Below are 27393 nucleotides of genomic sequence, written 5' to 3'. Positions count from 1 at the left end.
GGAGACAAAGAAGAAGATTGAAGAAGTATTCAGTTGAAACAAGAAGAAACTGAGACACAAACAGAGATTAAGTTTGTTAAGGAGAGAGAAGTGAAGATTGAAGACACATTCAGAGTCAAACATGAAGAGACTGAGGAACAAACAGAGATTAAGTTTATTAAAGAGGAGAGAGAAGAAGTGAAGATTGAAGAAGTATTCAGTTTGAAACAAGAAGAAACTGAGGAACAAACAGAGATGGAGTCAGTTAAAGAGGAGAGAGAAGACATGAAGATTGAAGAAGTATTCAGTCTGAAACAAGAAGAGACTGAGACACAAACAGGTAAAAACATTTGTTATAATTAAAACATTATTATAATGTTTTTATCTGCAATGCGGAAGTCAATGGCACCAGTTAACTGTTAACAATATTCAGAGCCTCAAACGTAGAGGGGGAAAATACTATGGAAGTCAATGGCACCAGTTAACTGTTTGGTTACTGACATTCTTCAAAATATCTTCCTTTGTGTTCAGCAGAAGAAATACATTCATACAGGTTTGAAACCACTTGAGGGTGAGTAAAGGATGACAGAGTTTTCATTTTAAAGTGAAGTATCCCTTTAAAGAACAGGCTTTGTAGGAGGAGACAGAGCAGTCATGGTAACTTCACAGGCCACACAGGATCATTACTATCATTACCCGCTGATCTCTATTATTTAGATCTATGGTCTGAGCCATGACTATTGGAGCAGAGGGGCAACAGACAAACCTGTGCCCTGGAACACCACCAGGACAAAATGCCCCACACCAAGCAGCACCAAAATGAGGGGAGAGCTTGCGACAATTGCCCTGACAAACACATCTCTCATACAGTGGTGTAGCCAGAAATTAAACTAATATATATATAGTAATATAAATAATATTATACAGGTGCTGGTCATATAATTAGAATATCATCAAAAAGTTTATTTCACTAATTCCATTCAAAAAGTGAAACTTGTATGTTATATTTATTCATTACACACAGACTGATATATTTCAAATGTTTATTTCTTTTCATTTTGATGTTTATAAGTGACGACTAAGGAAAATCCCAAATTCAGTATCTCAGAAAATTAGAATATTGTGAAAAGGTTCAATATTGAAGACATCTGGTGCCACACTCTAATCAGTTAATTAACTCAAAACACCTGCAAAGCCCTTTTAAATGGTCTCTCAGTCTAGTTCTGTAGGCTACACAATCATGGGGAAGAACTGCTGACTTGACAGTTGTCCAAAAGACGACCATTGACACCTTGCACAAGGAGGGCAAGACACAAAAGGTCATTGAAAAGAGGCTGGCTGCTCACAGAGCTCTGTGTCCAAGCACATTAATAGAGAGGCGAAGGGAAGGAAAGATGTGATAGAAAAAGTGTACAAGCAATAGGAATAACCGCACCCTGGAGAGGATTGTGAAACAAAACCCATTCAAAAATGTGGGGGAGAGTCACAAAGAGTGGACTGCAGCTGGAGTCAGTGCTTCAAGAACCACTACGAACAGATTATGCAAGACATGGGTTTCAGCTGTCGCATTCCTTGTGGCAAGCCACTCTTGAACAACAGACAGCGTCAGAAGCGTCTCGCTTCAAAAGGACTGGACTGCTGCTGAGTGGTCCAAAGTTATGTGCTCTGATGAAAGTAATTTTGCATTTCTTTTGGATATCAGGGTCCCAGAGTCTGGAGGAAGAGAGGAGAGGCACAACAATCCACGTTTCTTGAGGTCCAGTGTAAAGTTTCCACAGTCAGTGATGGTTTGGGGTGCCATGTCATCATGACTGGTGTTGGTCCACTGTGTTTTCTGAGGTCCAAGGTCAACGCAGCCGTATACCAGGAAGTTTTAGAGCACTTCATGCTTCCTGCTGCTTACCAACTTTTATGGAGATGCAGATTTCATTTTCCAACAGGACTTGGCACCTGCACAGAGTGCTAAAGCTACCAGTAACTGGTTTAAGGACCATGGTATCCCTGTTCTTAACTGGCCAGCAAACTCACCTGACCTTAACCCCATAGAAAATCTATTGGGTATTGTGAAGAGGAAGATGCGATATGCCAGACCCAACGATGCAGAAGAGCTGAACCCCACTATCAGAGCAACCTGGGCTCTCATAACACCTGAGCAGTGTCACAGACTGATCGACTCCATGCCACGTGGCATTGCTGCAGTAATTCAGGCAAAAGGAGCCCCAACTAAGTATTGAGTGCTGTACATGCTCATACTTCTCATTTTTATACTTTTTAGTTGGCCAAGATTTCTAAAAATCCTTTCTTTGTATTGGTCTTAAGTTATATTCTAATTTTCTGAGATACAGAATTTGGGATTTTCCTTAGTTGTCAGTTATAATCATCAAAATTAAAAGAAATAAACGTGAAATATATCAGTCTGTGTGTAATGAATGAATATAATATACAAGTTTCACTTTTTGAATGGAATTAGTGAAATAAGTCAACTTTTTGATGATATTCTAATTATATGACCAGCACCTGTATATATAGTAATAAAACGTCTCAGGTTACGGATGTAACCATGGTTCCCTGAGTAGGGAACGAGACACTACGTCCTCTAGGGGTCGCTATGGGGAACACCTCGTCGTGACCCGTGTCTGAAGCATACATTGAAAAAACACCAACGAGTTGGCCGGACGACAGCCTCTGACGTCACTACCGGCGCGACTATAAACAGGCACTGGGAGAACACGTCATTCACTTCTTCGTCTGAAGCTTGCGTCCGAAGCATGGCAGGGAGCTAGAGGATGCAGTGTCTCGTTCCCTACTTCAGGGAACCATGGTTACATTCGTAACCTGAGACGTTCCCTTTCAAGGGAACTTCAAACTGCGTCCTCTAGGGGTCGCTATGGAGAACAGTATACCCACGCCGCCATGCTGAGGGGAGTGCAGGCCAGAATCATGGCGAGCACTAAGTACCAACTCTACCATTTCCATGGAAGTTGCCCCTGGGACGTTAGACGGCTGTCCGTGACAGTACCCCCTTACGGCCAAAGGCCTAAGCTACATACCCAACTTAATTGTTAGGGCCTCGGCCCGGGTAGAGCTGAAGGCTTGGAATCAGGAAAGATTCCTTTAAAGGGATACGGCTAGGAACCTAGCATTTTATACTAAGTCTTGCCTGTCACACAGGGGATACTGCTTGCTCTCGCAAAAGCTTGCTGAAGGAGCTGTCTCAACAGATCTCCAGTAGCAACACCCTGTTTAGATAGGTATCCGAGGATACATAGGTGGAGTGGCGCCCAAGATGAACGGGGCTTTTACCAACTCAAGAAAGGGCACGAAAACCAACCTAAGCAACCGCGCGAAGCCCTCACCATATAGGATTTTAGAAAGAATGCAGAATACTAGCGTGCGAACTTACCACAGTGCGGATTTCAGAAAGTGCGCAAAGACTTCACGTGCACACTTACCATAGCATGGATTTTCAAATACTGTTCTAAGGAAAGGCTCTCGTGGCACTCAGATAGAGCAGCTCATAGATGGAATGGTGCATCTCAAATCAGTATGTTTGAGAGTCATCAACTCGATCTGTGGAAATAATGCTGGAGCGCTCTGGGGAAAAACAGTGAACTCAGTCTCATATGAGAGGAGAACTCCGAATCCAGAGTAGCGCGCTCATAGGCGACCCTTCTTAGAAAAGAGGAGTGCTGCTAAACTACCACAAGAATCGCACAAATAGACCCTCATGTTGAGGGAAGCGATGCTTGAAGTGTATAAACGAATACACACTGGTTGAATGGAGCCCAAGGAACCAAGGTCTAATCATCTCAAGAAAGGGAAAGGGAATGAGGCGGAGCCTCAGTACGTGGATTTTTAGAAAGTGCGCAAAGTGTTCACGTGCACACTGACCACCATGTGGTTTTCAGAAAGTACACAGAGCTTAGTGTGTGTACCTGAAGGTTCCTAAGCATCGCAGAGGCGCTGAACCGCACGGGAGAGGCAAGCTCAAATTTTACAAACCTCTAGCGAGGGGAGCATCACCAGAGGCAGCATATACAAGAAAGACTTCTGTAACTGCCAACTTCACTTCCCGCTGGATGCGACAGCACAGCTAAGCGGCCAGGAGACCCCTCAGGGTGACCTGGCTGGACATCCATGAAATTCCCTGCAGTGCTGTGCCAGGCCTGTGCTGACGAGTGTTTAGTAAACACTGTAACTGAGCACTGCAAAGGAAACTTACAGAGTTTATTAGTAGACACATAACCACCAGCAATTTACACATAAATTGTATATACAGAAAGGGTTATTTTTATACTTCCACCCTCCTGCGCTGGAGCCCCCCTCAAGGGGCGCCTTCTTTTAGTCCGGACCATCAGTAAGGTGGTGGCTATGAACATAGAACCAGCCAAAAACATTATTGGTCCAGCATAGGAAACTGTTAAAGCTCAGGTGGAGAGCTGGTGGTTACAGGGGAATTAGGAAGGGGAGGATAAAAGCAGAAGTTAAAAATCCCTAAAGGGAACGAGTAGATACCTCAGTATCACTCTGACTCAGACGAGAACGCTGCCTCGTCTGGATCACATCCCTTAGGTTCTGCTTACCTCCTTGTGACCCACAATTCCTCTTACCCCTGCCCGCAGGTGGGGGAGGAGCGCGAGTCGCGACAGAGACAGGCCAGGACCCCTATGTTGTTCGGGCTCAGACCTGGACCTTCGTGGAACGAAGGATCTGAAAGCAGCGGAGTGCACCTTCGTCTTCCCAAACTTCTCGATCACCGTCTCAACGGAAATACCGAAAAGTTCAGAAGGCGAAACCTGAGCATCGAGAAGAAAGCCTTATCTTTCTTCCCAACGTCTGCCAGGTTCATCCACAGAAGTCTCTCCACCACCACCATGGCCGCCATAGTCCTGCGCTTGGCAGAGGCGGCCTGCTTGGTAGCCTGGAGAGAGATCTGTGGTGCGGCACATCTCGGCTACCTGATCAGGAAAAAGGCCTTTGCCTCTATCTAGGTCTCTTAGCAGATCAGTCTGATATGCTTGAATAACCACCATCCTGTGTAATAAAGCCAAAGCCTGACCTGCTGCTGTGTATGCCTTGCCATTTAAGCGAGATGTATTTCTTGAAGGGGCTTAGATGGCAAGGAGGGAGATTAAGAGAGGATGTCTCCCCCGCAGAAAGAAAGCTCTTTCTACAGGGGGCATCCTCTCATAGCCGTTTTCTCGCATCGCCTCGATGTCGGCAAAACTCTTATGCTGGAAACCGATGGATGCGAGAAGAAAATGGCCTCTTTCATTTCCTTTCAATCTCTGTATGGAGATCAGGCAGAAATGGAAGGCTCACCTGAGCTGGAGGGCTATGGTCGGAAAGATAACGCTCATCGAGGCGCAATCCATAACCTCCAACAGCTCTACATATGCAGGGCAGGAGAATTGAGAAGGCTCAGCCTCAGCTTCTTCACCATCCTCAAATATCTACTGCTTTTCCTGGGTAAAAACCCAGCAGAGCACTAACCTCAGTATCAGAAAGTGTTAAAGATATAACATCATCCTCCCGAGGCTCCTCCGGCTGAGGCCTGTGTGGGGGATGGGCAGATTCTTAAACTTCAATATCAGCTTTTTCATACCAAATTAGGAGACAGACATGAAATATCAATAATGTGTAATAAATATTTCATAAATATGATTTGAACAAGCATGTTTAAGAAAAAAATTCACAAAGATACTTAATAATATTTTTTTTTGTGAAGTCCTATAAGTAATAGTCGTAGTATTAGTAGTAACAGTAGTAATAATTGTAGTAATAGTAGTAGTGGTATCAAATCAAAAGTTTAATTAGGTGTTTGTAGACCTCTGTGAAAATCTTATGCTGTTTTAGGTTAAATAAAAAAAAAACAGGACCATGAAGGGATTATACTTCGATGACACTTGTGCTTTAAATATGTCATTTAGGTGTAGTCAACACAAATTCATCTCCAGTATAAGACCTGGCAGCTGTATGTTTATACTCTGAACATAGTGTGATATTACGGAAACTCTGAGCTGCCAGTGTGACTGAAACAATTTTGACTGCACTTTCTCGTTCCAACGTGTTGCCAAAGTCATTTTGACGACTTCTTAGAGTGTAGGCTAAATGCTAAAAACATTACCTTTTCCCCATAATGCCACAGGGTATAGGCATGCGCAATTGCGCCCAACAATACATGTTGCGTATGACAACATGCTACGAAAAGGCTCACCCACCTGAAAGTAAAGCAATTAATGTATTAATTGATGTTGTTTTTTATTTATTTTTGAACAATTCTCATCATTCATTTCAATGACTTTGGCAACACATTAGAACGAGTTGTCATCTACGTTAGAACAGTCAAAAATGTTTGAGTCACACTGGCAGCAGTGAGTTGATATGATATGATGTGCTGCTGAGAGAATGTTTAAACTCCGGCTGTGGAGTTACAAGGCCTGAGTGGGGGGGATGGGCAGCATTTGAAATAAATAAATCAGAAAGTTAAATGGGGAATTCTGATGCTGTATTAGGCGAAATGTAAAAAAAAGACAAGCAGTTTTAGTTTGAACTTTCCGAGCCAGAGCTGCTCCTGTGCGCTCTCTCCCCCTCCCCCTCCTGCTGATGGCTCGTTAACCAATTATCCAATCAGAGGCCGAGAAGCGAGGTGAAGAGAAGGGGGAGCGGCGGCTGAGGCCATGTCCACACTAATACGTTTTCGTTTGAAAATGCATCTTTTTCTCTCCGTTTTGGCCTTCCGTCCACACTGATGGCATTTTTATCAAGGAAAATGGAGCTTTTTAAAAACGCTCTCCAAAGTGGATAAATGGTGAGTTCTTTTCATAAATAAAATATATAAAAAACCTTTCATGTCTGTTCCATGTGTATAATCTGCAGTGAGCATTTTTGAGGCTTTACGCATGCGCAGAAAGCAAATTTAACTTTTTCTGATGTTTCTGTGTGGATGAGACACTTTTGGAAAATGCTTGAAAACGCTAGTGTGGACGGAGAGCGTTTTAAAATGAAAACGCCGTTTTCAAATGTATCCGGATTAATGTATCCGTAGCCTGAGGCCTGTGTTGGGGATGATGGGCAGATTCTCAAACTTTCTTTACAGTTTTTCTGAATGGCTAAAACACTAAATCCCATTCTCTGAACCAAATTCTCAATAGCCTGAACCAGGTTGTCAAATAAATCACTCTTTCTGCAAAACATTAAACAAGTTCAGGTAGTTGAAACACTGTTTGCAAATCTCATGCACTCTTCTAAACACATTCTCACTCACTAAAACACATTTCACACTGTGATGCACTTATGTTTCAAAACTCTAAACACAGACAGGCAAAAGTTAAACACAACTGCAACACTCTTGTCATCGTTTACACACAACGACTCAAAATTGCTCACACTTATTTCTAATGATAAGACTAAACCAACCATACATGAGAGTGATAGTATCAAGAAATGTGTTTTAGCAATTCAGAAAAACTGTAATATTATCTTTTATGACCAGAGTATGACAGACATAAAACATCAACAATACATAATCAACATTTCATAAATATGATCTAAAAAAGCATGTTTAAGAAAAAAAATATTTTTATCATTAATATCTTTTGATTTGTGCTTAAAGTTCCTCAATAAATAAATCAGAAAGTTAGATGTGGAATTCTGATGCTGTATCAGGAGAAATGTAAAAAGACATGATGAGCTGCCCCCCCCCCCACTTGCTGATGGCTTGTTAACCAATTAGTGTTCATGCACCTGCACGCGCCCCTCTGACCCTCACTCTCTGACCGCGACATCCACGATTTAACATTGACAGATTTGAAAGGAAACATGGACAGATTTCAAAGAAGACTTACAACTTTAAGGAATTGCCACCGAAAGTGTGAAGAGAAATTTGAAAATGCTCGGGTAAGTATTTTTTTTTTCTTCTTTGCGAATAATATGATTTTAAGGTTGCTTTGTACAGTTTAATGAAAAAGTGACTGGGCCCTGCTTAGTACTGGTTTAGTTTAGTTAGTCCTCCGTGAACTTGGCCCCTCATCATGCTCAAATTCATATAAAAATATGTCAATCACCTGATCTACATCTGTGTTTTGTGATAACTGAATATTTTGTGAAATCTATATTAACAGGATTCAATTAATTGCATTATTTTCAAATCACCATATAACTGTGAATTAACCTGTATGTTCCGGACCTTTGATTGACAAATTATATATGACGAATTTTCAGGATCATTACTCTGATCCTTTAGAAATCATTCTAATATTCTGATTTATTATGAGTGTTGGAAACAGTTCTGCTGCCTAATATATTTGATGAATAAAAGGTTAAGAAGAACTGCATTTATTCAAAATAAAAAAATATATATTTTCTAATATTATAAATCATCTTTACTATCACTTTTTATCAATTTAACACAATCCTTGCTGAATAAAAGTATTGATTTATTTCAAAAAAGAAAGAAAAAAAAATTAGTAGTATATATTGTTGTTACAAAATATTTCTATTTTTAAAACATTTGCTTTTTTTTCTTTTTATTCATCAAAGTATCCTAAAAAAGTATCACAGGTTATGAAAATATATTAGGCAGCAGAACTGTTTCCAACACTCATAATAAATCATCATATTAGAATGATTTCTAAAGGATCATGTGATAGACTGGAGTAATGATCCTGAAAATTCAGCTTTGCATCACAGAAATAGATAATTTAAATTATAATAAATTGAAAGCCAATTATTTTAAATTTTAATAATATATCACAATATTATTTTCTTTCTTTTTTCTGTATTTTTTATCAAATAAATGCAGGCTTGATGAGCAGAAGAAACTTCTTTCAAAAACATTACAAATAGTAATGTTTCCAAACTTTTGGCCTGTAGTGTATAATATTTATTTTGGACCTTGGTGACATTTTAATTCAGGACCCCTGCTCTAATGTATCTGTATCTAATTGATCATTTTCCTTGCTTTCCCTCTGTTGGCCTGCTGTGAAGGCCAAAAAGGACCACTGCAAAGAGAGTCGTGGTGATGAACCTGGGCACCACCACCATCACACCACACACATCCAGAGAAGACGCGGTGCTCAGCAGAGGAGCTTCTGTCATCCAGTGGGTCTGATGCAGATCCACTGGATGAGGACTACAAACCCTCTCCATCGCCATCATCCAGTGAAGATGAGTTGCTTGCACTAGAGTCCCAGTCATCCTGCCACAGTACTCCAGAGAAGCACCATGCATCATCCAGTGAAACTGGCACCAGAGAAGCTGAGAACCAGAAGGCCAAAGGTAAAGCAGTTCAAAAAGGTACAAAGTCAAAAGGAAAAGGAGGGAAGTTTAAAGATGATAAAAAGATTACTGTTAAAAGAAGCATAACAAAGGATGGTGCCAGAGTCTGGGACAAAGTCCATTACTGTGTATTCTGTGAAAAGTCTCAGTTGAAGATAGCTAGACATCTAGAAAGAAAACATCGCATGGAACGCGATGTCGCCTATGCTTTTAGTTTCCCAGTTGGCTCAAAACAAAGGAAGATTCTGATAGAAGGCCTTCGTAATAAGGGTGACTGGCAACACAATCGCATGGTCTTCAAGGAAGGAAATGGTGAGATTGTAGTTTGGAAACGCCCCTCTGAGAAGGCAGACATAGAGAGCTACCTACCATGTCAACGCTGTTATGCAATGTTCAAGAGGACTGAACTCTGGAGACATGAGAAGTCATGTAGAGAACGGAAAGAGGAAAGACAGAAAGGCAAAAGAGTACAAAAATCTTCCTCACATCTACTTCCAATCAAATCAGGCCAAGGAGTACAAAAGATCATCCACTCCATGCAACAAGATCATGTAACCTCTCACATCAGAAGTGATGAGATGATTTGTGCGTATGGAGATGCATTATTTGCAAAAAAGGGCCGTGAAGAATCTCAGCACAGATACATTGCACAAAAGCTGAGAGAACTAGGACGGTTTATGTTGGCTGCCAAGGAGATTGATGAGCGTGCCGAAACTCTTAAAGACATTTGTGATCCAGCAAATTTTAAACTGGCAATCGAAGCAGCCAGACACGTGTCAAACTATGATGTAAACAAGAACGAATATGGAAAGCCATCTACAGCTGTTCAAATTGGGTTTTCACTCAAAGGGGCCACTCAAGCCTGAATAGGCCACTGCTTGATGGACTCTGATGTCAAAACTGAGAAGGCAAAGAAGTTCAAGGAGTTGCTGGAGAGCTCATGGTCCATTCATGTGTTGACTAATGCTCATAGCTCATTGGAGCAACGGCGGTGGGGCAAAGAAGACACTGTACCTCTGTCAGAGGATGTTATCACTCTCCAGAACTACCTGAGGAAAGCTGAGGATGAGGCAAAGGCAGAGTTAACCAAGCGCGTGAGTACTACAGCATACAGGAAGTTAAGTGAGAGCCTTCTTGCACAAATAATTGTGTTCATAAGAAGCGTGAAGGAGAAGCATCACGTTTTAACCCTTGAGACATATCTAAAAGCAGACACCGGTCCTGTTAATAAGGACATTTATGAGACTCTATCGCCTGTGGAAAAACAAATGAGCCACAGACTGACACGTTTGGGTGACGTGGAAAGAGAGGCAGAAAGGTGGCCCATCCTTCTTCTTGAGCGCACAAAAAGCTTCGCTTGACTTCCTACTACCAAAAAAACGGAGGGAAGTTGGCATACTTGAGGAGAACCCCTTTCTGTTTGCCAGGCTTAGCACAACAACCAATCTCCGTGAGTGTGACTGCCTCAGAAGATATGCAGAAGAGAGCAAGGCCAAAAACCCAGAACTGCTGAGATCAACAAGGCTGAGGAAACACGTCGCTACCTTATGTCAGCTTCTCGACCTCAGCAATCAGGAACTTGAGCAAGTTGCTCGTTTTATGGGACATGATATCCGAGTCCACTGCGAGTATTATCGACAGACAGATAAAACATTCCAAGTGGCCAAGATTGGCAAACTTCTGATGGAGCATGGAGCAGAGTCACTGAAAGGGAAGAGTCTGCAGACACTGGACTCCGTTATCAGTGGTAATTAAATTATTTTTATTTAACGGGGACAATACACTAGGCATTGTTACACATAGACAACCGATGCCGTGTACATAGGGCGGGCGTCCCTGGTTAAGCTTTTACATAAATTAAAAACAAACACAATCATCACAAGAAACAAAACATTGAAATTAAATGTTAAATGAAACATTATATTATTATTATACAATTTTAAAGTTCTCCCTCTTCCAATTACACTGTCTCCTATCTGTCTTCATCTCTCCTTCTGACTTTCTGTCTCTTTATTTATCTGCATGTTTTTGACTTTCTTTTAATATCACTGTAAAAGTACGTTGAGCAATTTCCTACTGTGAATATTTTCATAGGCAAAAGACACGCAGCCACCCCAACTAAAGATCTGAAAGGTGTCAAAAAGAGAAGGACGTCAGATGCAGGAATTCAACAGGAAGCTCATGAAGGTATGTTCCAAAAATCACAAGAGTAGTCATATTAGGAACGCTATGCTCTTGTATTAAAATCGAAACTTTGAATCTTGTGGAAAAAAATAAGCCTGATGCGTGACGTTTACAATGTATTACGATTTGTTGATTTTGTGTATGGTCAACCTAAATGTGACAAAGAGTTGCGATCAGTTGTTGTGTAGCGTCTCCTCTCGCCGCATCCAGTGTACCGGCAGACAGCACTGCCTTTCTTTGAGAGCGCTTGGGCCTGGCAGCTCACGCCAGGTCTAGACACGGTGAAAGTTATAAAGTTATAAAGAAATTAGCTATATATTCTGTAATAGATGCAGTGTCGAAAAGAGAAGGGGATAAAAGACTGAGGTAAAGTGGTGGAATAAATGAACAGTTTATCAAATTGTGTTGTAGTAAGATACTATAATTTAATGGCAGTTATTTTCACCTTAAACTTTATGCTAGCAGTTGTTCAGCATTCTCCAGAGAAGCTGCAGACAGTGTGATTTTGTAACAATCATGTCAGTTTTTTAGACGCATTTAGGCCTACTATCACTTTTTTAATTAAAGTTTTACTCTTTGTGCAGTTTTGGGGTATATATGGCTTTTTTTTTTGCCAAAATTAGTAATGATATTTATATACAGGTTTAATAAAATAGCAATGTTTAACGTAAAATTCACTTTAAAGAATACATGAAACGTGCCATAGTTTAGTGGAAGATTGCTACCATCAACTGGAAAACAAACACTTTTGCTGGTTCTCAATGAATAGTTTGTGCATGAGTGACATTTGGACGATGACATCACTGTTTTATCCAGAGTGATATATATATAAATGAACTAAATTAATAACTTATTTACAACAAAATTAAACCATCACTGAACTTACTGAAGCTGGACTATGACACTATTTTCTTCTAGATCTGCTGTACAGGAGAAGCGAACTTTTTTGCATTATTTTCCTGTTATCACTGTAAAACTGCCTTGAAATAATCTGTATTATAAAAAAAAGCTATATAAATAAAGGTGACTTGACTTGAATGCTAGATGTAATGCTCTTGCTATTTGTGCATATATATATGCTAAATAATCCTGATCACAATGACGTGGTGAAATGGGCTGTGATGCATGGGGCACCAGGTAAAATCTTGCCTAGGGCTGCAAATTGGACCGGGCCGGCCCTGTGCACCATTGTCGTGTTTGTGGGCAATTTCATTCAACTAAAAGATCATCTTGCAGTTCTAGAGTTTTGCTGTAGTACTGGTGTATTTTTGAGATGCAGATGCAAGGACTTTGACTCTTATCAAAACATGTTCTTTTATAGATGGACTGGTGCACCAGGAGATAGGTGGAGGACAAATGGAGAGAACTGCAGAAAAACATGATGATGGTAAGTCTGTAACTTTGGCACTAAGTGTTCTTAAATCAGTGTTAAGTATTTTTACTTCATGGAGGGGTCCATTTTGTTTTTTTACATTCCAAAATATCAGTAATCAAATACGAAGGTCTATCCTCAAAGCGTATAAAAGTGTGTCTGAATATCTCCATACATGATAGATTACAAAACAACAGACATAATAATAACAAAACATTGTTAAATTTATGGCAAATTATATTTTGCTTTAATGTTTGTGCATTGTACTTTAAAAGGGAAATTTCACCCATTGGAACATTAACCTTTATTGAAAGTGGGTCATATATGTAGTCGAAATGGAACACAAATTTAGAATTTGGTGCGTATTTGACAGAGAAAAGACAGAACGTGACTTAAGGGCGCATTTGTATGGAAGACAACAACTCCCACAATGCACAGCTCTGCAAGCCACTCCCATGACTTTGGCCCAGCTCTACTGTTATCATGCATGAAATTAATTTTAATACTTTGTAGAACAGTAATCTATTACCATGTTAACAGAAATACAAGAAGGTCATCTTTCAACCTTGCATTTAATGGGAGATTTGATTTGTTTTCACTTCGTTTCAATATAAATTACAATATATCTGCCGTAATTTCGAGTAAAAAATTTTCGTAAAAGCGCACCTGAATAAAAACCGCTCCAACTAAATTTAGAAATTGTACACATAGGCCTGCAGTTGTCTATAAGCCACACACAGAGTCACAGTTCAACCACGCCGTGATAAACCTTTTGGAGCTCCCCAAAGAGCTACACAGAGTGCAGCAGATAAATTAATTTTTTCACTAAAATACTTCAGTTGGTGAAACAAGCATGAAATTTGGCATAAATCATCTCCATAAGCCAACTAATTAATTGTAAAAATCCAGTGAGATGTGTGTATGAACAAGGAGGCTGACAACAGCCGGTCTGATCTGATCTCACCATCATCGAGTCCGTCTGTGATTACATGAAGAAACTGAGACAGACTAAATCCAGAAGAACTGCGGGAACGTCTCCGAGACGCTTGAAGAAATCTTCCTGCAAAGCTACAGTACTGTGAAAAGCATTGGCACTTGTGTTACAATGCTGTAAAGTGAGAATGCTTTCACAGATAAAATCACAAATTGAATTTATTTATGATTTAACTTCTATTAACTAATTCAAATCAATATATAGTGTAACGACCCTTTGCGTTTAAAACGGCTTTTGTCCAGGTACACTCGCGCATAGTTTTTCAGGGAGCTTTGTAGGAAGGTTTCTTCAAGCGTCTCGGAGACGACGGATCAAGAAGAGCAAAAATGTATCTCAGACCTGTGTCTTATACCTAATTTTAACCTTTTAGTCAAAATGCGACGAAATAGGTATTTTTGTCATCATGGCCGTCCTTCGGAGTCAAAATGTGACAAAAAGGTTTTTACAAATTACTACTTTTACAACTAACTTTTATGGGTCAAAAAGAATGTTACCTTACAAAAAAAAACAGGTATAGGGCCTTCAAGCAGAAAAAAAGGACTTTGTGATAAAGTAAACAAAATGTTTTAATTGACATTATTCTCTTACTGGTCAATGGCCGGTCGTCCTTCTTGTCCCCAAGAAAAAAATTCCAGCACATAACCACGTGTATTGTTTTTTTTCCTATGTCTTGATGTTGTTATGTATGTGGTTTGCCTTAACCTGATTGTAATTTCGCATATCTTCTTTTGTAAGGCGCATTAAGTTGCCTTGTGTACGAAATGCGCGGTATAAATAAACATGCCTTGCCTACTAGTATTAGTTTATCAAGGCAGGGTTCAGAAGGTTATACAACTTCAATAAGATCTCAATTTATTATCAACTCAACTTCTAATATACACCTTTTGGTTTTTGTTTCATAGATGCTCCAGAAAGGGTAGTCAAGAACCAAGGTAAGAGACCCTGGAATGAACAGGAGAGGACGGCAGTCAAACGACACCTTGCCAAGTTAATCACCCTAAAAATGGTTCCAGGAAAGCAGGACTGCCTGATGTGCATTGCCAAAGAGTCTCCAGTCCTAAGTGCGCGGACGTGGAAAGACGTGAAGTATTTTGTATACAATGAAATTCTTAAAGTTAAAAGAAAGCTTGCATTATGAATGAATTGACTTTTGAGTTTCCTCCCTCTGTTGTATTTCCCGTGTTTTAAAGGGTGAATTGTCTGTTAGTTTGTTCATTTGTTAGCACTTGAACAATAATAATAAATGCTGGTTTATTTATTAAGTTGTTAATGTCTGCCGTGTTTGTGTTTAATACCGTGGAACAGGAATGATTTTCTGAAAAAAAAAAAGCATACACTTCTGAATTTGACACTCAATATATTATAAAAGGTGTGCTCAACCTTAAAAGTTCTTAATCATATTTCATATTACAACCAATGCCCATTTTCCTTGACCGGCAACTTAACAGTTAGTTCAGACTATTGCTTTATGCTTAACTGAGAAAAAAAGTCACACAGAACTTAATAATACTAGGCTTAATTGCTTCCATAATGTCTTAAAGGGATACTTCACTTTAAAATGAAAATTTTGTCATCCTTTACTCACCCTCAAGTTGTTTCAAACCTGTATGAATGTATTTCTTCTGCTGAACACAAAGGAAGATATTTTGAAGAATGTCAGTAACCAAACAATTTAGTGGAAATAAAACAAACACTTCTCCCTGATGAAATAACCAATTTGCACTTTTATTCAATAACGTTTTCAATAAAAAACAATGTCCTGTTAATGGTGACAACCTCATTGTGCATTTGTCATAACAGATTTACATTATTAAATATTCAGTAATGGAAACAGCATCTTAGTTTACCTATTAATCATTAAAAACCCAAGTGCGTGCCGGTCCTCAGTTTGATGGTGAAAAACTTTTACATAAATCTTGGTGTTTTCCGTAATCCAAAGGAGTGTATTGGATAAGGGCACCATCTTGTGGCCAGAAAAAGTTTTTGTGCATTTCTATGTTAAAGGGTTAGTTCAGCCAAAAATCAAAATTATGTCATTAATGACTCACCCTTATGTCGTTCCAAACCCGTAAGACCTCCGTTCATCTTCGGAACACAGTTTAAGATATTTTAGATTTAGTCCGAGAGCTTTCTGTCCCTCCATTGAAAATGTATGTACGGTATACTGTCCACGTCCAGAAAGGTAATAAAAACATCATCAAAGTAGTCCATGTGACATCAGAGGGTCCGTTTGAATTTATTGAAGCATCGAAAATACATTTTGCTCCAAAAATAACAAAAATTACGACTTTGTTCATCATTGTCTTCTCTTCCGGGTCTGTTGTGAGCGCGACTGCTGTGACTGTTGACGTACGACGCTGCTGACGTGTTTTCTGGTGCGCCCAATAACAAAGAAAACACGTCAGCAGCGTCGTACGTCAGTGGCGTCACTGCACTATTGTGAACACGCTCGGAACAGACCCGGAAGAGAAGAAAATGAGGAATAAAGTCATAATTTTTGTTATTTTTGGAGCAAAATGTATATTCGACGCTTCAATAAATTCTAACGGACCCTCTGATGTCACATGGACTACTTTGATGATGTTTTTATTACCTTTCTGGACGTGGACAGTATACCGTACATACATTTTCAATGGAGGGACAGAAAGCTCTCGGACTAAATCTAAAATATCTTAAACTGTGTTCCGAAGATGAACGGAGGTCTTACGGGTTTGGAACGACATAATTTTAATATTTGGGTGAACTAACCCTTTAATCAGAACTGGTAGTCCTCACTCCTCACTCATAATCAATCAACAATAACTTATGCAGCAACAACAAGAACATAAATGCGGCGCCGGCGTGAACAGAAATTATCTATCACAACGCACGAGTAACGCATTTAAATCTCTTTCAGAAAAGGTCTATCACAGTGTGTGTACTGCATTGAAATCTATTCTGTGCTGTCTCACGCTTGAATGGCTTAAAGGGGTCATGATGCTGCTAAAAAGAACATTATTTTGTGTATTTGTTGTAATGAAATGTGTTTATGTGGTTTAAGGTTAAAAAACATTATTTTACATATGTGTTGATTTCTACAAAGCTCATCGCTCTGAAAAGAGAGATGTGGTCTGATTGGCCAGCTATCCAGTGTGTTGTGATTGGCCGAATGCCTCAAGCGTGTGACGGAAATGTTACGCCCCTTAACATATTGTGATGCCCTGTCTGGCCGGTGCAACGAGACATAAACATAAAATCCATTATAAACATGATTTCTAGAGTGAGCAGCGGCCTAGAGTGAGCCGTGGCCTAGAGTGAGTGGAGGCCTGAGGCCTAGAGTGAGTGGAGGCCTAGAGTGAGCAGCGGCCTAGAGTGAGCCGTGGCCTAGAGTGAGTGGAGGCCTAGAGTGAGTGGCGGCCTAGAGTGAGCCGCGGCCGGAGGCCTAGAGTGAGCCACAGCCGGAGGCCTAGAGTGAGCAGAGGCCTAGAGTGAGCCACGGCGGCCTAGAGTGAGCCACAGCCGGAGGCCTAGAGTGAGCGGAGGCCTAGAGTGAGCCACAGCCGGAGGCCTAGAGTGAGCTGCGGCGGCCTAGAGTGAGCCACAGCCAGAGGCCTAGAGTGAGCGGAGTACTTGAGTGAGCCACGGCCTAGAGTGAGCCGAGGCCTAGAGTGAGCCACAGCCGGAGGCCTAGAGTGAGCCACGGCCTAGAGTGAGCGGAGGCCTAGAGTGAGCAGAGGCCTAGAGTGAGCCACAGCCGGAGGCCTAGAGTGAGCCACAGCCAGAGGCCTAGAGTGAGCCACAGCCAGAGGCCTAGAGTGAGCCACAGCCGGAGGCCTAGAGTAAGCCACAGCCGGAGGCCTAGAGTGAGCGGAGGCCTAGAGTGAGTCACAGCCAGAGGCCTAGAGTGAGCGGAGGCCTAGAGTGAGCCACAGCCAGAGGCCTAGAGTGAGCCACAGCCGGAGGCCTAGAGTGAGCCACAGCCAGAGGCCTAGAGTGAGCCACAGCCGGAGGCCTAGAGTGAGCGGAGGCCTAGAGTGAGCTGCGGCGGCCTAGAGTGAGCCACAGCCAGAGCACAACCACAAGCGGAGGCCTAGAGTGAGTCACAGCCGGAGGCCTTGAGTGAGCCACGGCCTTGAGTGAGCCACGGCCTAGAGTGAGCCGAGGCCTAGAGTGAGCCACGGCGGCCTAGAGTGAGCCACAGCCGGAGGCTTAGAGTGAGCGGAGGCCTAGAGTGAGCCACAGCCGGAGGCCTAGAGTAAGCCACAGCCGGAGGCCTAGAGTGAGTCACAGCCAGAGGCCTAGAGTGAGCCGAGGCCTAGAGTGAGCTGCGGCGGCCTAGAGTGAGCCACAGCCAGAGGCCTAGAGTGAGCGGAGGCCTAGAGTGAGTCACAGCCGGAGGCCTTGAGTGAGCCACGGCCTTGAGTGAGCCACGGCCTAGAGTGAGCCGAGGCCTAGAGTGAGCTGCGGCGGCCTAGAGTGAGCCACAGCCAGAGGCCTAGAGTGAGTCACAGCCGGAGGCCTAGAGTGAGCGGAGGCCTAGAGTGAGCCACAGCCAGAGGCCTAGAGTGAGCCACAGCCGGAGGCCTAGAGTAAGCCACAGCCGGAGGCCTAGAGTGAGTCACAGCCAGAGGCCTAGAGTGAGCGGAGGCCTAGAGTGAGCCACAGCCAGAGGCCTAGAGTGAGCGGAAGCCTAGAGTGAGCCACAAGCGGAGGCCTAGAGTGAGCCACAGCCGGAGGCCTAGAGTAAGCCACAGCCGGAGGCCTAGAGTGAGCGGAGGCCTAGAGTGAGCCACAGCCAGAGGCCTAGAGTGAGCCACAGCCAGAGGCCTAGAGTGAGCCACAGCCGGAGGCCTAGAGTGAGCGGAGGCCTAGAGGGAGCCACAGCCAGAGGCCTAGAGTGAGCCCCAGCCGGAGGCCTAGAGTGAGCCACAGCCGGAGAGCCTAGAGTGAGCGGAGGCCTAGAGTGAGTCACAGCCGGAGGCCTTGAGTGAGCCATGGCCTAGAGTGAGCCGAGGCCTAGAGTGAGCCACAGCCCAGAGGCCTAGAGTGAGCCACAGCCGGAGGCCTAGAGTAAGCCACAGCCGAGGCCTAGAGTGAGCCACAGCCAGAGGCCTAGAGTGAGCGGAGGCCTAGAGTGAGCCACAGCCAGAGGCCTAGAGTGAGCGGAAGCCTAGAGTGAGCCACAGCCAGAGGCCTAGAGTGAGCCACAGCCAGAGGCCTAGAGTGAGCCACAGCCAGGCTAGAGAGTGAGCGGAGGCCTAGAGTGAGCCACAGCCAGAGGCCTAGAGTGAGCCTAGAGCGGAGGCCTAGAGTGAGCCACAGCCAGAGGCCTAGAGTGAGCCACAGCCGGAGGCCTAGAGTGAGCCACAGCCAGAGGCCTAGAGTGAGCGGAGGCCTAGAGTGAGTCACAGCCGGAGGCCTTGAGTGAGCCACGGCCCAGAGGCCTAGAGTGAGCCACAGCCGGAGGCCTAGAGTGAGCGGAGGCCTAGAGGGAGCCACAGCCAGAGGCCTAGAGTGAGCCACAGCCGGAGGCCTAGAGTGAGCCACAGCCGGAGGCCTAGAGTGAGCGGAGGCCTAGAGTGAGTCACAGCCGGAGGCCTTGAGTGAGCCATGGCCTAGAGTGAGCCGAGGCCTAGAGTGAGCTGCAGCGGCCTAGAGTGAGCCACAGCCAGAGGCCTAGAGTGAGTCACAGCCGGAGGCCTAGAGTGAGCGGAGGCCTAGAGTGAGCCGCAGCCTGAGGCCTAGAGTGAGCCACGGCCTAGAGTGAGCCGAGGCCAGAGGCTTGAGAACGGTGTGACAGGTGGATTCTACAAAGGAGTGTACCTTGTACTTGAAGCAACCACATGTGACGACCCCTGTCTGGACTCCGCTTTCTCCATAGTGAAAGCCGATTCGGCGATCCACAGTGCAAAGTTGATGTATTTCCTCAGTGACCAGCACAGATCAGCTCCAAGCATGACGAAGCAGATATTGTCCTCTCTTGGAAAGCCAAACAAAGCGGTTTCGCTTTAACAGTGAAACATGCAGCGTCTATATGACATGACGGTGGCAACAACAATACTACAACAATACCACGATCAAAACTTTGAATACTCAACACCAAACTGTCTATATGCTGTGTTTCCCACAGGATTTTGTGAGACTTGTGGCGGCAGATGACGTCACATTAATTAGCATATTTATGATGTCGCGTTTGCGTTTAGCACCTTGGATCTGTTCTACTCTTTGAAATTTCACACACAACTGAATGCCCAAACAAGCCTGATTTATAAGAGTGATATCGTCTGATCAAGTCAACATACCTCTACACTAAAGAGTGACTATATGCGGTATGTTTGGCTATATTACTTTTATTTTTTTGTCTCATTCAGTGCACTGCCTGCGTCTGAGTAACAAACTGTGCACATTAACAGATGCACTATGTTCATGCCCAAACAGCCAGCGACAGGAGCTTGGAAACGCCGTTTTATACTCATTTACTGACTAGTCTGCTGCGGTACAGCCAGCTGAACACACTACTTCTCTGCCGCTCACTGCACAGAACAAACACCAAGAGAGACAACACTGCACCAGGGAAGTCAGACCTTGCGCTCACGGGGCAGCACTGGCAAAATCTTCCAACTGAACTGAACCATAGCTAAGGTTTATCCAAAAAAGTTGCTTGGTTTATCAACATTTAATTAAAAAAAATTGAAAAAAGTTTCTAAAAGTTTCTAAAAATTGCTAAAAAAATTGCTCTTGTGTGTGTAAGACACGGGAGCTGATGGCAGATGATGGCAGATGGTGGTGGATATTTGTGGTAGTCAACAAATAAATCAATGTATGGGAAACCAGTATTCATCCAAATTATGGTGGAAACCACATTATTTGTGTGTTAAAATAACATTTGTGTGAAGATAATGTAGAGAAATGCTTATATTACTGCACTGGTCATCGGAGCGAACCAACCGCATTACATCACACGTGGTGGTACTGCAAGATGGCAGTGCCCTTGCAACAAAAGCTATAACAAAACATCCTTTTTTTCCTTAAAAAAATGGTTGCATTAATCATGTTTCTTACATATTATTAATTAAAGTGGAAATCACTTTACTAAATAATGTTAACTGACTGCTTCACTTCCACTTTAAGCTCGCAGAAAAATACGGTTGTGCATAAATAAATTTCTCCAATCACAAATGAAGACATGGTTTTATGTTTATGCAGTGCGATATGCAACACGTTAAAAGACAGTACAAGTCATTTTAATCAGTAATTATGTCCCCTCTGGATGCAACAAATGCCTCATTTGTAATGGGTTCCCTTTCGAACGTTCACTCTCGTTATGTGTATGGGAAAATGTCCTTTTTCCATTCTGCTGAAGTCTGATTTGTTCAGGTTTATGTAGCTGCACAAACCAATGGCTCTTCGACCTGCCAGAAGAGGTGGGGCCGACCGCTATACAAGTTGGCCCGTAGTGCCATTCATCAGATCAATTCTCCTTCAGCGATGAAGATCATCTCTTCACTGACTCTACTGCAAAGAAAAAGCTGAGGAAGAAGCTCCAGCTCTGCTCACCACCGTAGAAGAAGCCGAGGCAGCGACGTGATGCAATCTCTGCAGGCATCCGCAGCATAAAGAGCAAATTTTCTAGAGCAAATTTCAGCACGTTGTTTCAAATGTTGCGCCGCGAGTGTGGCTCATTCAAGGAGCTCTTGCACGATGAAGACGGACACAGCGAGTGCGCCGCCTGTCTCGGCTGTGCCCATGCAGAGGCTGTGCTCGCTGATGGCTTTGCTCTTTCTGTGAGAGCATGAGACTCTCTCGTCTACACTCGTGGGTCGCCTTGTTTCATCGAGGTGATCCCCCCCGCCAGGCCCTCTTGTCCTTCTCCTCTCCTAAGAGGAAGAAACAGCAGGGCAGCGACTCTCTCTCAGCGGGCTCGGGCAGTGTCATGTCGGCTCAGCACCCACGTGCCCCGCCCTCCCCGCGTCCTAGGTGTGCTTCACAAGTGAGGACCAATGCCCTCTTCAGCTGCGAGTGGACTGGTCTCAGAGTTGAGTTTAGCCAAGAGCACCAGGAGTCCTTCAAGGAGCTGTGTACAGCAACAGATCTTGCTCTGCGCACTACAAAGGCCACAGCACAGGCGTTTGGCAAGACCATGGCCAATCTGGTGGTGCTGGAGCGCCACCTCTGGCTAATGCTGAGAGATCAGGGACATCAAGAAAATGGCCTTCCACGACTCACCAGTCTCGCCGAAAGGGTTATTCGGCTCTGCTGTATATTGGTTCACTGAACAGTTTTCGGAGGCTCAGAAGATGTCGCAGGCGCAGCGTCACTTCCTCCCTAAACACGCTGGCCCCGCAGCCACAGGCCGCCAGAAGAGTCCCGCTGCTCAGCCTGCAAAAAAAACGTAACATCAGCCTAAACAAAAACCCCCGGCCAGCGAAACGCTAGTAAAGCTAGATCACTGACAAGCTACGCAATATCGAGTTCATTATCGCAGATGTATTGCCTTCGATAATGAACGCGATATTGCGTAGCTTGTAAGTGATCTACGGCTCTGTCTATTAAATGCCGCTCCATTTGAAAGCACATGATGGCGATTTAGCGTTAATCAGGAAACCGGCTTTACTGACTAGATGGCGCATCATTATATCGTTAGATATATCGCCCAGCCCTGGCTGAAACAGCACCCCCCGGCCAGCGAAACGCTTTCCCCCTTCCAAGGCGTCAGGGTCCACGGCCACGAGTTGTGCTGGCCCCTGAGCCGTTGAAGCCGTCCTGAGGTGCTAGAAAGGAAAAGGAGGGGTTCCGTTCTCGCCTCAGCCGGAATGCACCAAAGAACAGCTTGCCTTCACTCCTCACCTCTTCGAAGACCTCTGAGAGATAGAGTTTCGTTTTCAGCGGGTCACATCCTGCAGGTGCTGTGCATACCCGAATATTTTTACCACCGTGATAGCGGACCCCACATACTTTAAAGAGCAAATTCCTCATCCCTCATCCTAGCCATTCTGGGATTACACGAATGCAGACCCTTGCTCTTTCAAGGCGATCTCTCGTTCGAGAAAATAAAGCCTCTAGCCTCCCATTACATGGCCTTGGCAGCCATTCTGGGAATATCGAGATGGGTTTAGAAACACTTCGCGAGGGACTACCCCCCCCCCCTAGGCGTTATTCAAATTTCTGTTCCGGACAAGCCCGCCCCGTTTCATAGGCGTTATTCAAATTTCTGTTCCGGACAAGCTATTGTTCTCTGGCAGGAGGTGCAAAAGGTGCTGTGGAAATAGTGCCTCCAGTGAACAGTGAGTCAGGCTTTTTCAGCTGCTATTTCCTCGTCCCAAAGAGAGACGGTGGGCTCAGACCCATTCTAGATCTCAAACATCTGAACAGCTCGCTTATGCATTGGTTGTTCAAGATGATGACGGTCAAAAAAATTCTTGCGCATATTTGTCCCGAAGATTGGTTTTTGACTGTGGATTTGAAAGACGTCATAGACCGTTCTTGAGATTCGCGTTCGAGGGAGTGGCCTATCAGTATGTAGTCCTTCCATTTGGACTGTCCCTGGCCCCGCGCACTTGTACGAAGCGCATAGGCAGATGGGAATCCGTGTATTGAACTACTTTGATGATTGGCTTATTCTAGCCAGATCAGAACGGGAACTGATTGCACACAAAGAACTGCTACTCAGTCATTTAGAGCGCCGCGGGTTGGTTATCAACCCACACAAGAGCCAGTTGTTCCCCATACGATGGACTGATCCCTGACAATTTAACGATTGATGGCTTCCCTCAAACCGGGGATGACACGCCCCCTGAGGGTTTTTTAGAGGTTGCTCGACCTTATGGCTGCTGCCGCCTCTGTGACTCCACTGGACTTGATTCACATGCGGCCCCTTCACGCTTGCCGTCTGAAGAGTTTTCTGGTCAGGGTGAGCCACCACTGTATCGAAGCTGTGACCCCCTTGAAGACCACTCACCTGTTGGAAGGCAATCGGCATTCGGCTCCTGGGCAGCTCTGCAGTGATGCCTACATATCAACTGCCTGGAAATGTTGGCGGTCTCCTTAGCCCTGAAAACCTTCCTTCCGGCCATCAGGGGTCACCACGTTCTGGTCAGTTCGGACAGCATGACAGTGGTTTCTTATACAGTGTTTCCCTAATTATATTGGGGGGCGAACCGCCCCCCCAATGGCACCCCCCGCCCCTCTTGAAGGTTGAGGTCATTTTATTTAATTACATTTTCTCTTTAGCTCCAGATCACAACAGAAATCATTTAAAGTTACCTTTTCGATAGAGCAGGTCTATACCTTGCTCTTTTATTATGACGCATGTCAATACGGTCTCTACGTTACATGGTCGCGCTCTCTGTATCGTGCACAGTGGAGTACCGTCCTGATGCACGCACACACACACACACACACGTGAACACATTCCCACTAGTATTTGTAAATATTAAGCTGCATAATGACTATTTAAATATGAATTCTGCGTGTCTCTGTGTTAATGAATAGCACAGCCGCGTAGTTTGGTACTTATACTGAAGCACGCATGATGCTTACGGTGATATTAACTTCTGCTGTTTCACCATGGCGACATAAATACATGAACCACATCTCCAGAGCTGCTCTGAGAGTTTTTGTAAATCTATCCTCATATCATATACACACAGAAATGTAAAGGTGTTCACTGCAACCCATCAAAATAAAAGTTCGGTTAAACTTGCCCTTGGGAAATATAGATTGTTCAGTATAGGCATAATAGGAATAATCATACAATATTTACTTAATGTTTTAATTGTAATATTAAATGACATTTTTCAAATAATAAAATTTTCATTACTTAAAAGATAAAATTAATGAATGTTTTATGCCTTAGAATTTCTGAGCAAAAAAATCATAAGGCTATTGTAAGAATAAATTAAACTTGTTTTTATGCTTTCAAATAATTAGACATTCTAAAACAGAATTTGGTAACAATAAAACATAAATGTAATTTTTAAAAAACTTTTAATAAATTGATGTTAAATTGTTTGAGCTTCATTATTTTAATTCATTAGACATGCTTTTGATTAAGAAAATTGATTTTAACCATAAAAAAGGAGTCCAGAAAAAAAAACAAAAAAAATGGCACCCCACCCTGCCACCCCCCCAAAGCCGTAAACCTGGGGGAAACACTGTTACATCGATCATCAAGGTGACCTCAGGTCTCAAGCCTTATGCAGGTTGGTTCGTCACCTCCTTCTTTGGGCACAAAAGTAACTCCTTTCGCTTAGGGTGGTTTATGTGCTGGGCAAGTTGAATCTGGGAGCGGAGATGCTCTCCAGAGGCAAAGTAGCTCTCAGAGGCACTACATCCTCAGACGGTACAGAGATTTGGGCGGTCTTTGGGAAGGCAGAGGTCGACCTCTTCACCTCGGAAGACAACTCTCATTGCCCAACATTTTTCTCGATACAGCAAGATGCCCTGGCCCATGACTGGCCCAGGGCTCACCTGTATGCATTTTCCTCCTATCGCCCTGATTCCCCAAGTCATCAGGCAAGTCAGGGAAACCAAATGCTCCCTCCTCTTAGTAGCTCCGCTCTGAAGGAACCAGGCTTGGTTTCCAGAGCTGATGCAACTCATAACGATGGTCCCGTGGCCCATCCCGTTGAGGAGGGACCTTCTCTCGCAGGTGAAGGCATGATTTGGTACCTCAACAGGAGTCTGATAGGCTCCCAGCGAGAGTAAGTAACACTATTCTTCAGGCGAGAGCGCAGTCTACGAGATGGCTCTGTGGCCAGAAATTGTCAGTATTCCACAGCTGTAGCCTAATGGTTAAAGAGTTGGACTAGTAACCCGAAGGTCGCCAGTTCAAGTCTCGGTGCTGGCAGGAGTTGTAGATGGGACGGAGTGAATGAACAGTGCTCTCTTCCTCCGTCAATGCCTGTGGCTGAAGTGCCCTTGAGCAAGGCACTGAACCCCCAGTTGCTCCCCGGGCACTGGATATAACCACTGCTCTGGGTGTGTGTTCATGGTGTGTTCACTTCTCACTGCTGTGTGTGTGCATTTGGATGGGTTAACTGCAGAACACCAATTCCGAGTATGGGTTACCATACTTGGCAAATGTCACGATTATCACTTTCACTTTTCAACTGGTGCTCTGCAAGGCAACTGGACCCGTTTTCATGTGATATGTCCTACATGCTGACTTTTCTGCAAAAGCTGCTGGATAAGGGGAGCGCCCCATCCCCGCTCAAAGTTTATGTGGCAGACGGCGAGCAGCACGAGCAGAGCACGAATTCCGAGTATGGTTCACCATACTTGGCTGTATGTCACGTCACTTTCACTTTTTTCACTTTACATGTGATGGCAATCTGACAGCTAGGATCTAAACATAAAATCATAAAAAGTTAATGTTAATTCTTGTGCACAAATGCCAAGGTAATTCTCAAGCTATGCAAGAGAATGTTGTGGTCTATGTTGTTGATTGATCAAATAGCACTAAATGATAGATAACTATAGTAAGGAACATGTCTGTTGCTTTGTGAAGTCAAATATGGGTTAACTTGTATTTGTCTTTTTTTTGCTTTAGACCTCACGGTGCTGAAAGAGGACAGTCAGAAACTGAATGATAAGGAAGACAAAAATCATCATGATTTCATGACTAGGGGAAAATCCACTAAGAAGACTTCCTCACAAAAAAGAGTTCAGATAACCAAATCAAACGGTTTATTCACTTGCTGTCAGTGTGGAAAGTGTTTTAGTCAAAAAAAAAAACTTGTACTCCACATGAGAGTTCACACTGCGGAGAAGCCGTTCACCTGCCAACAGTGTGGAAAGAGCTTCACAACCGAACTAAACCTTAAGAAACACATGAGAGTTCACACTGGAGAGAAGCCGTTCACCTGCCAACAGTGTGGGAAAAGTTTCTCTCAAAAAGGAAACCTTAAAGTCCACATGATGGTTCACACTGGAGAGAAGCCGTTCACCTGCCAAGAGTGTGGAAAGAGTTTCACAGCCGAACTAAACCTTAAGAAACACATGAGAGTTCACACTGGAGAGAGATCTTTCACCTGCCAAGAGTGTGGAAAGAGTTTCACTCAAAATGGAAACCTTAAAGTCCACATGAGAATTCACACTGGAGAGAAACCTTACATTTGCACCCAATGTGTAAAGTGTTTTGCACATAAAAACACCTTTAATTACCACATGAACATTCACATTCAAGAGAAATCTTTCACCTGCCGAAAGTGTGGAAAAAGTTTCACTGATAAACAAAGCCTTGAAGTCCACATGAAAGTTCACACTGGAGAGAAACCTTATACTTGCTCTCTGTGTGGAAAGAGTTTCACACAAAAAAAAAGCCTTAGTCACCACATGAAAAATCACAATGGAGAGAAGTTGTTCGCATGTGATCAGTGTGGAAAGAGGTTTCGTTATAAAAATAGCATCAGCAAGCACATGAGACTTCACACTGGAGAGAGACCTTACACCTGCAAACTGTGTGGGAAGAGCTTCACACAAAAAGGATCTCTTAAGATTCACCTGAGAATTCACAAAAGATAGAAACCATTCAAATGTGTGGAAAATGACTTGCATGTAAAAGAAACCACATGAGGATTCACATGATAGAGAAGTCATTCATATG

The 27393-nt window shown here is 43.5% G+C and overlaps 1 protein-coding gene across 4 annotated transcripts; it reads left to right on the top strand.

Moving 5' to 3' along the window:
- The first annotated feature begins 18 nt into the window (after positions 1-18).
- On the top strand, positions 19-27393 carry LOC109107165 (gastrula zinc finger protein XlCGF8.2DB-like). 4 transcript variants are annotated; one of them, XM_042756198.1, is made up of 5 exons: positions 10649-11005; positions 11353-11445; positions 12764-12829; positions 14711-14889; positions 26338-27393. In XM_042756198.1, the coding sequence occupies exon 5, from the start codon at positions 26406-26408 to the stop codon at positions 27309-27311; it is 906 nt and encodes a 301-aa protein (XP_042612132.1). In that variant the 5' UTR covers positions 10649-11005; positions 11353-11445; positions 12764-12829; positions 14711-14889; positions 26338-26405; the 3' UTR covers positions 27312-27393. The 4 variants fall into 4 exon arrangements, 2 of the variants coding, with proteins under 2 accessions (XP_042612131.1, XP_042612132.1); XR_006160006.1 differs by lacking the exons at positions 10649-11005; positions 11353-11445; positions 12764-12829; positions 14711-14889; positions 26338-27393 and adding exons at positions 19-319; positions 7787-7878; positions 8977-9012; XR_006160005.1 differs by lacking the exons at positions 10649-11005; positions 11353-11445; positions 12764-12829; positions 14711-14889; positions 26338-27393 and adding exons at positions 19-319; positions 7787-7878; positions 8968-9012.

Source organism: Cyprinus carpio, unplaced genomic scaffold, assembly GCF_018340385.1.
Source record: "Cyprinus carpio isolate SPL01 unplaced genomic scaffold, ASM1834038v1 S000006811, whole genome shotgun sequence".
NCBI lineage: Eukaryota > Metazoa > Chordata > Actinopteri > Cypriniformes > Cyprinidae > Cyprinus > Cyprinus carpio.
Note: the sequence above shows the minus strand (reverse complement) of the source record. Positions and strands in the feature narration are given on the sequence as shown.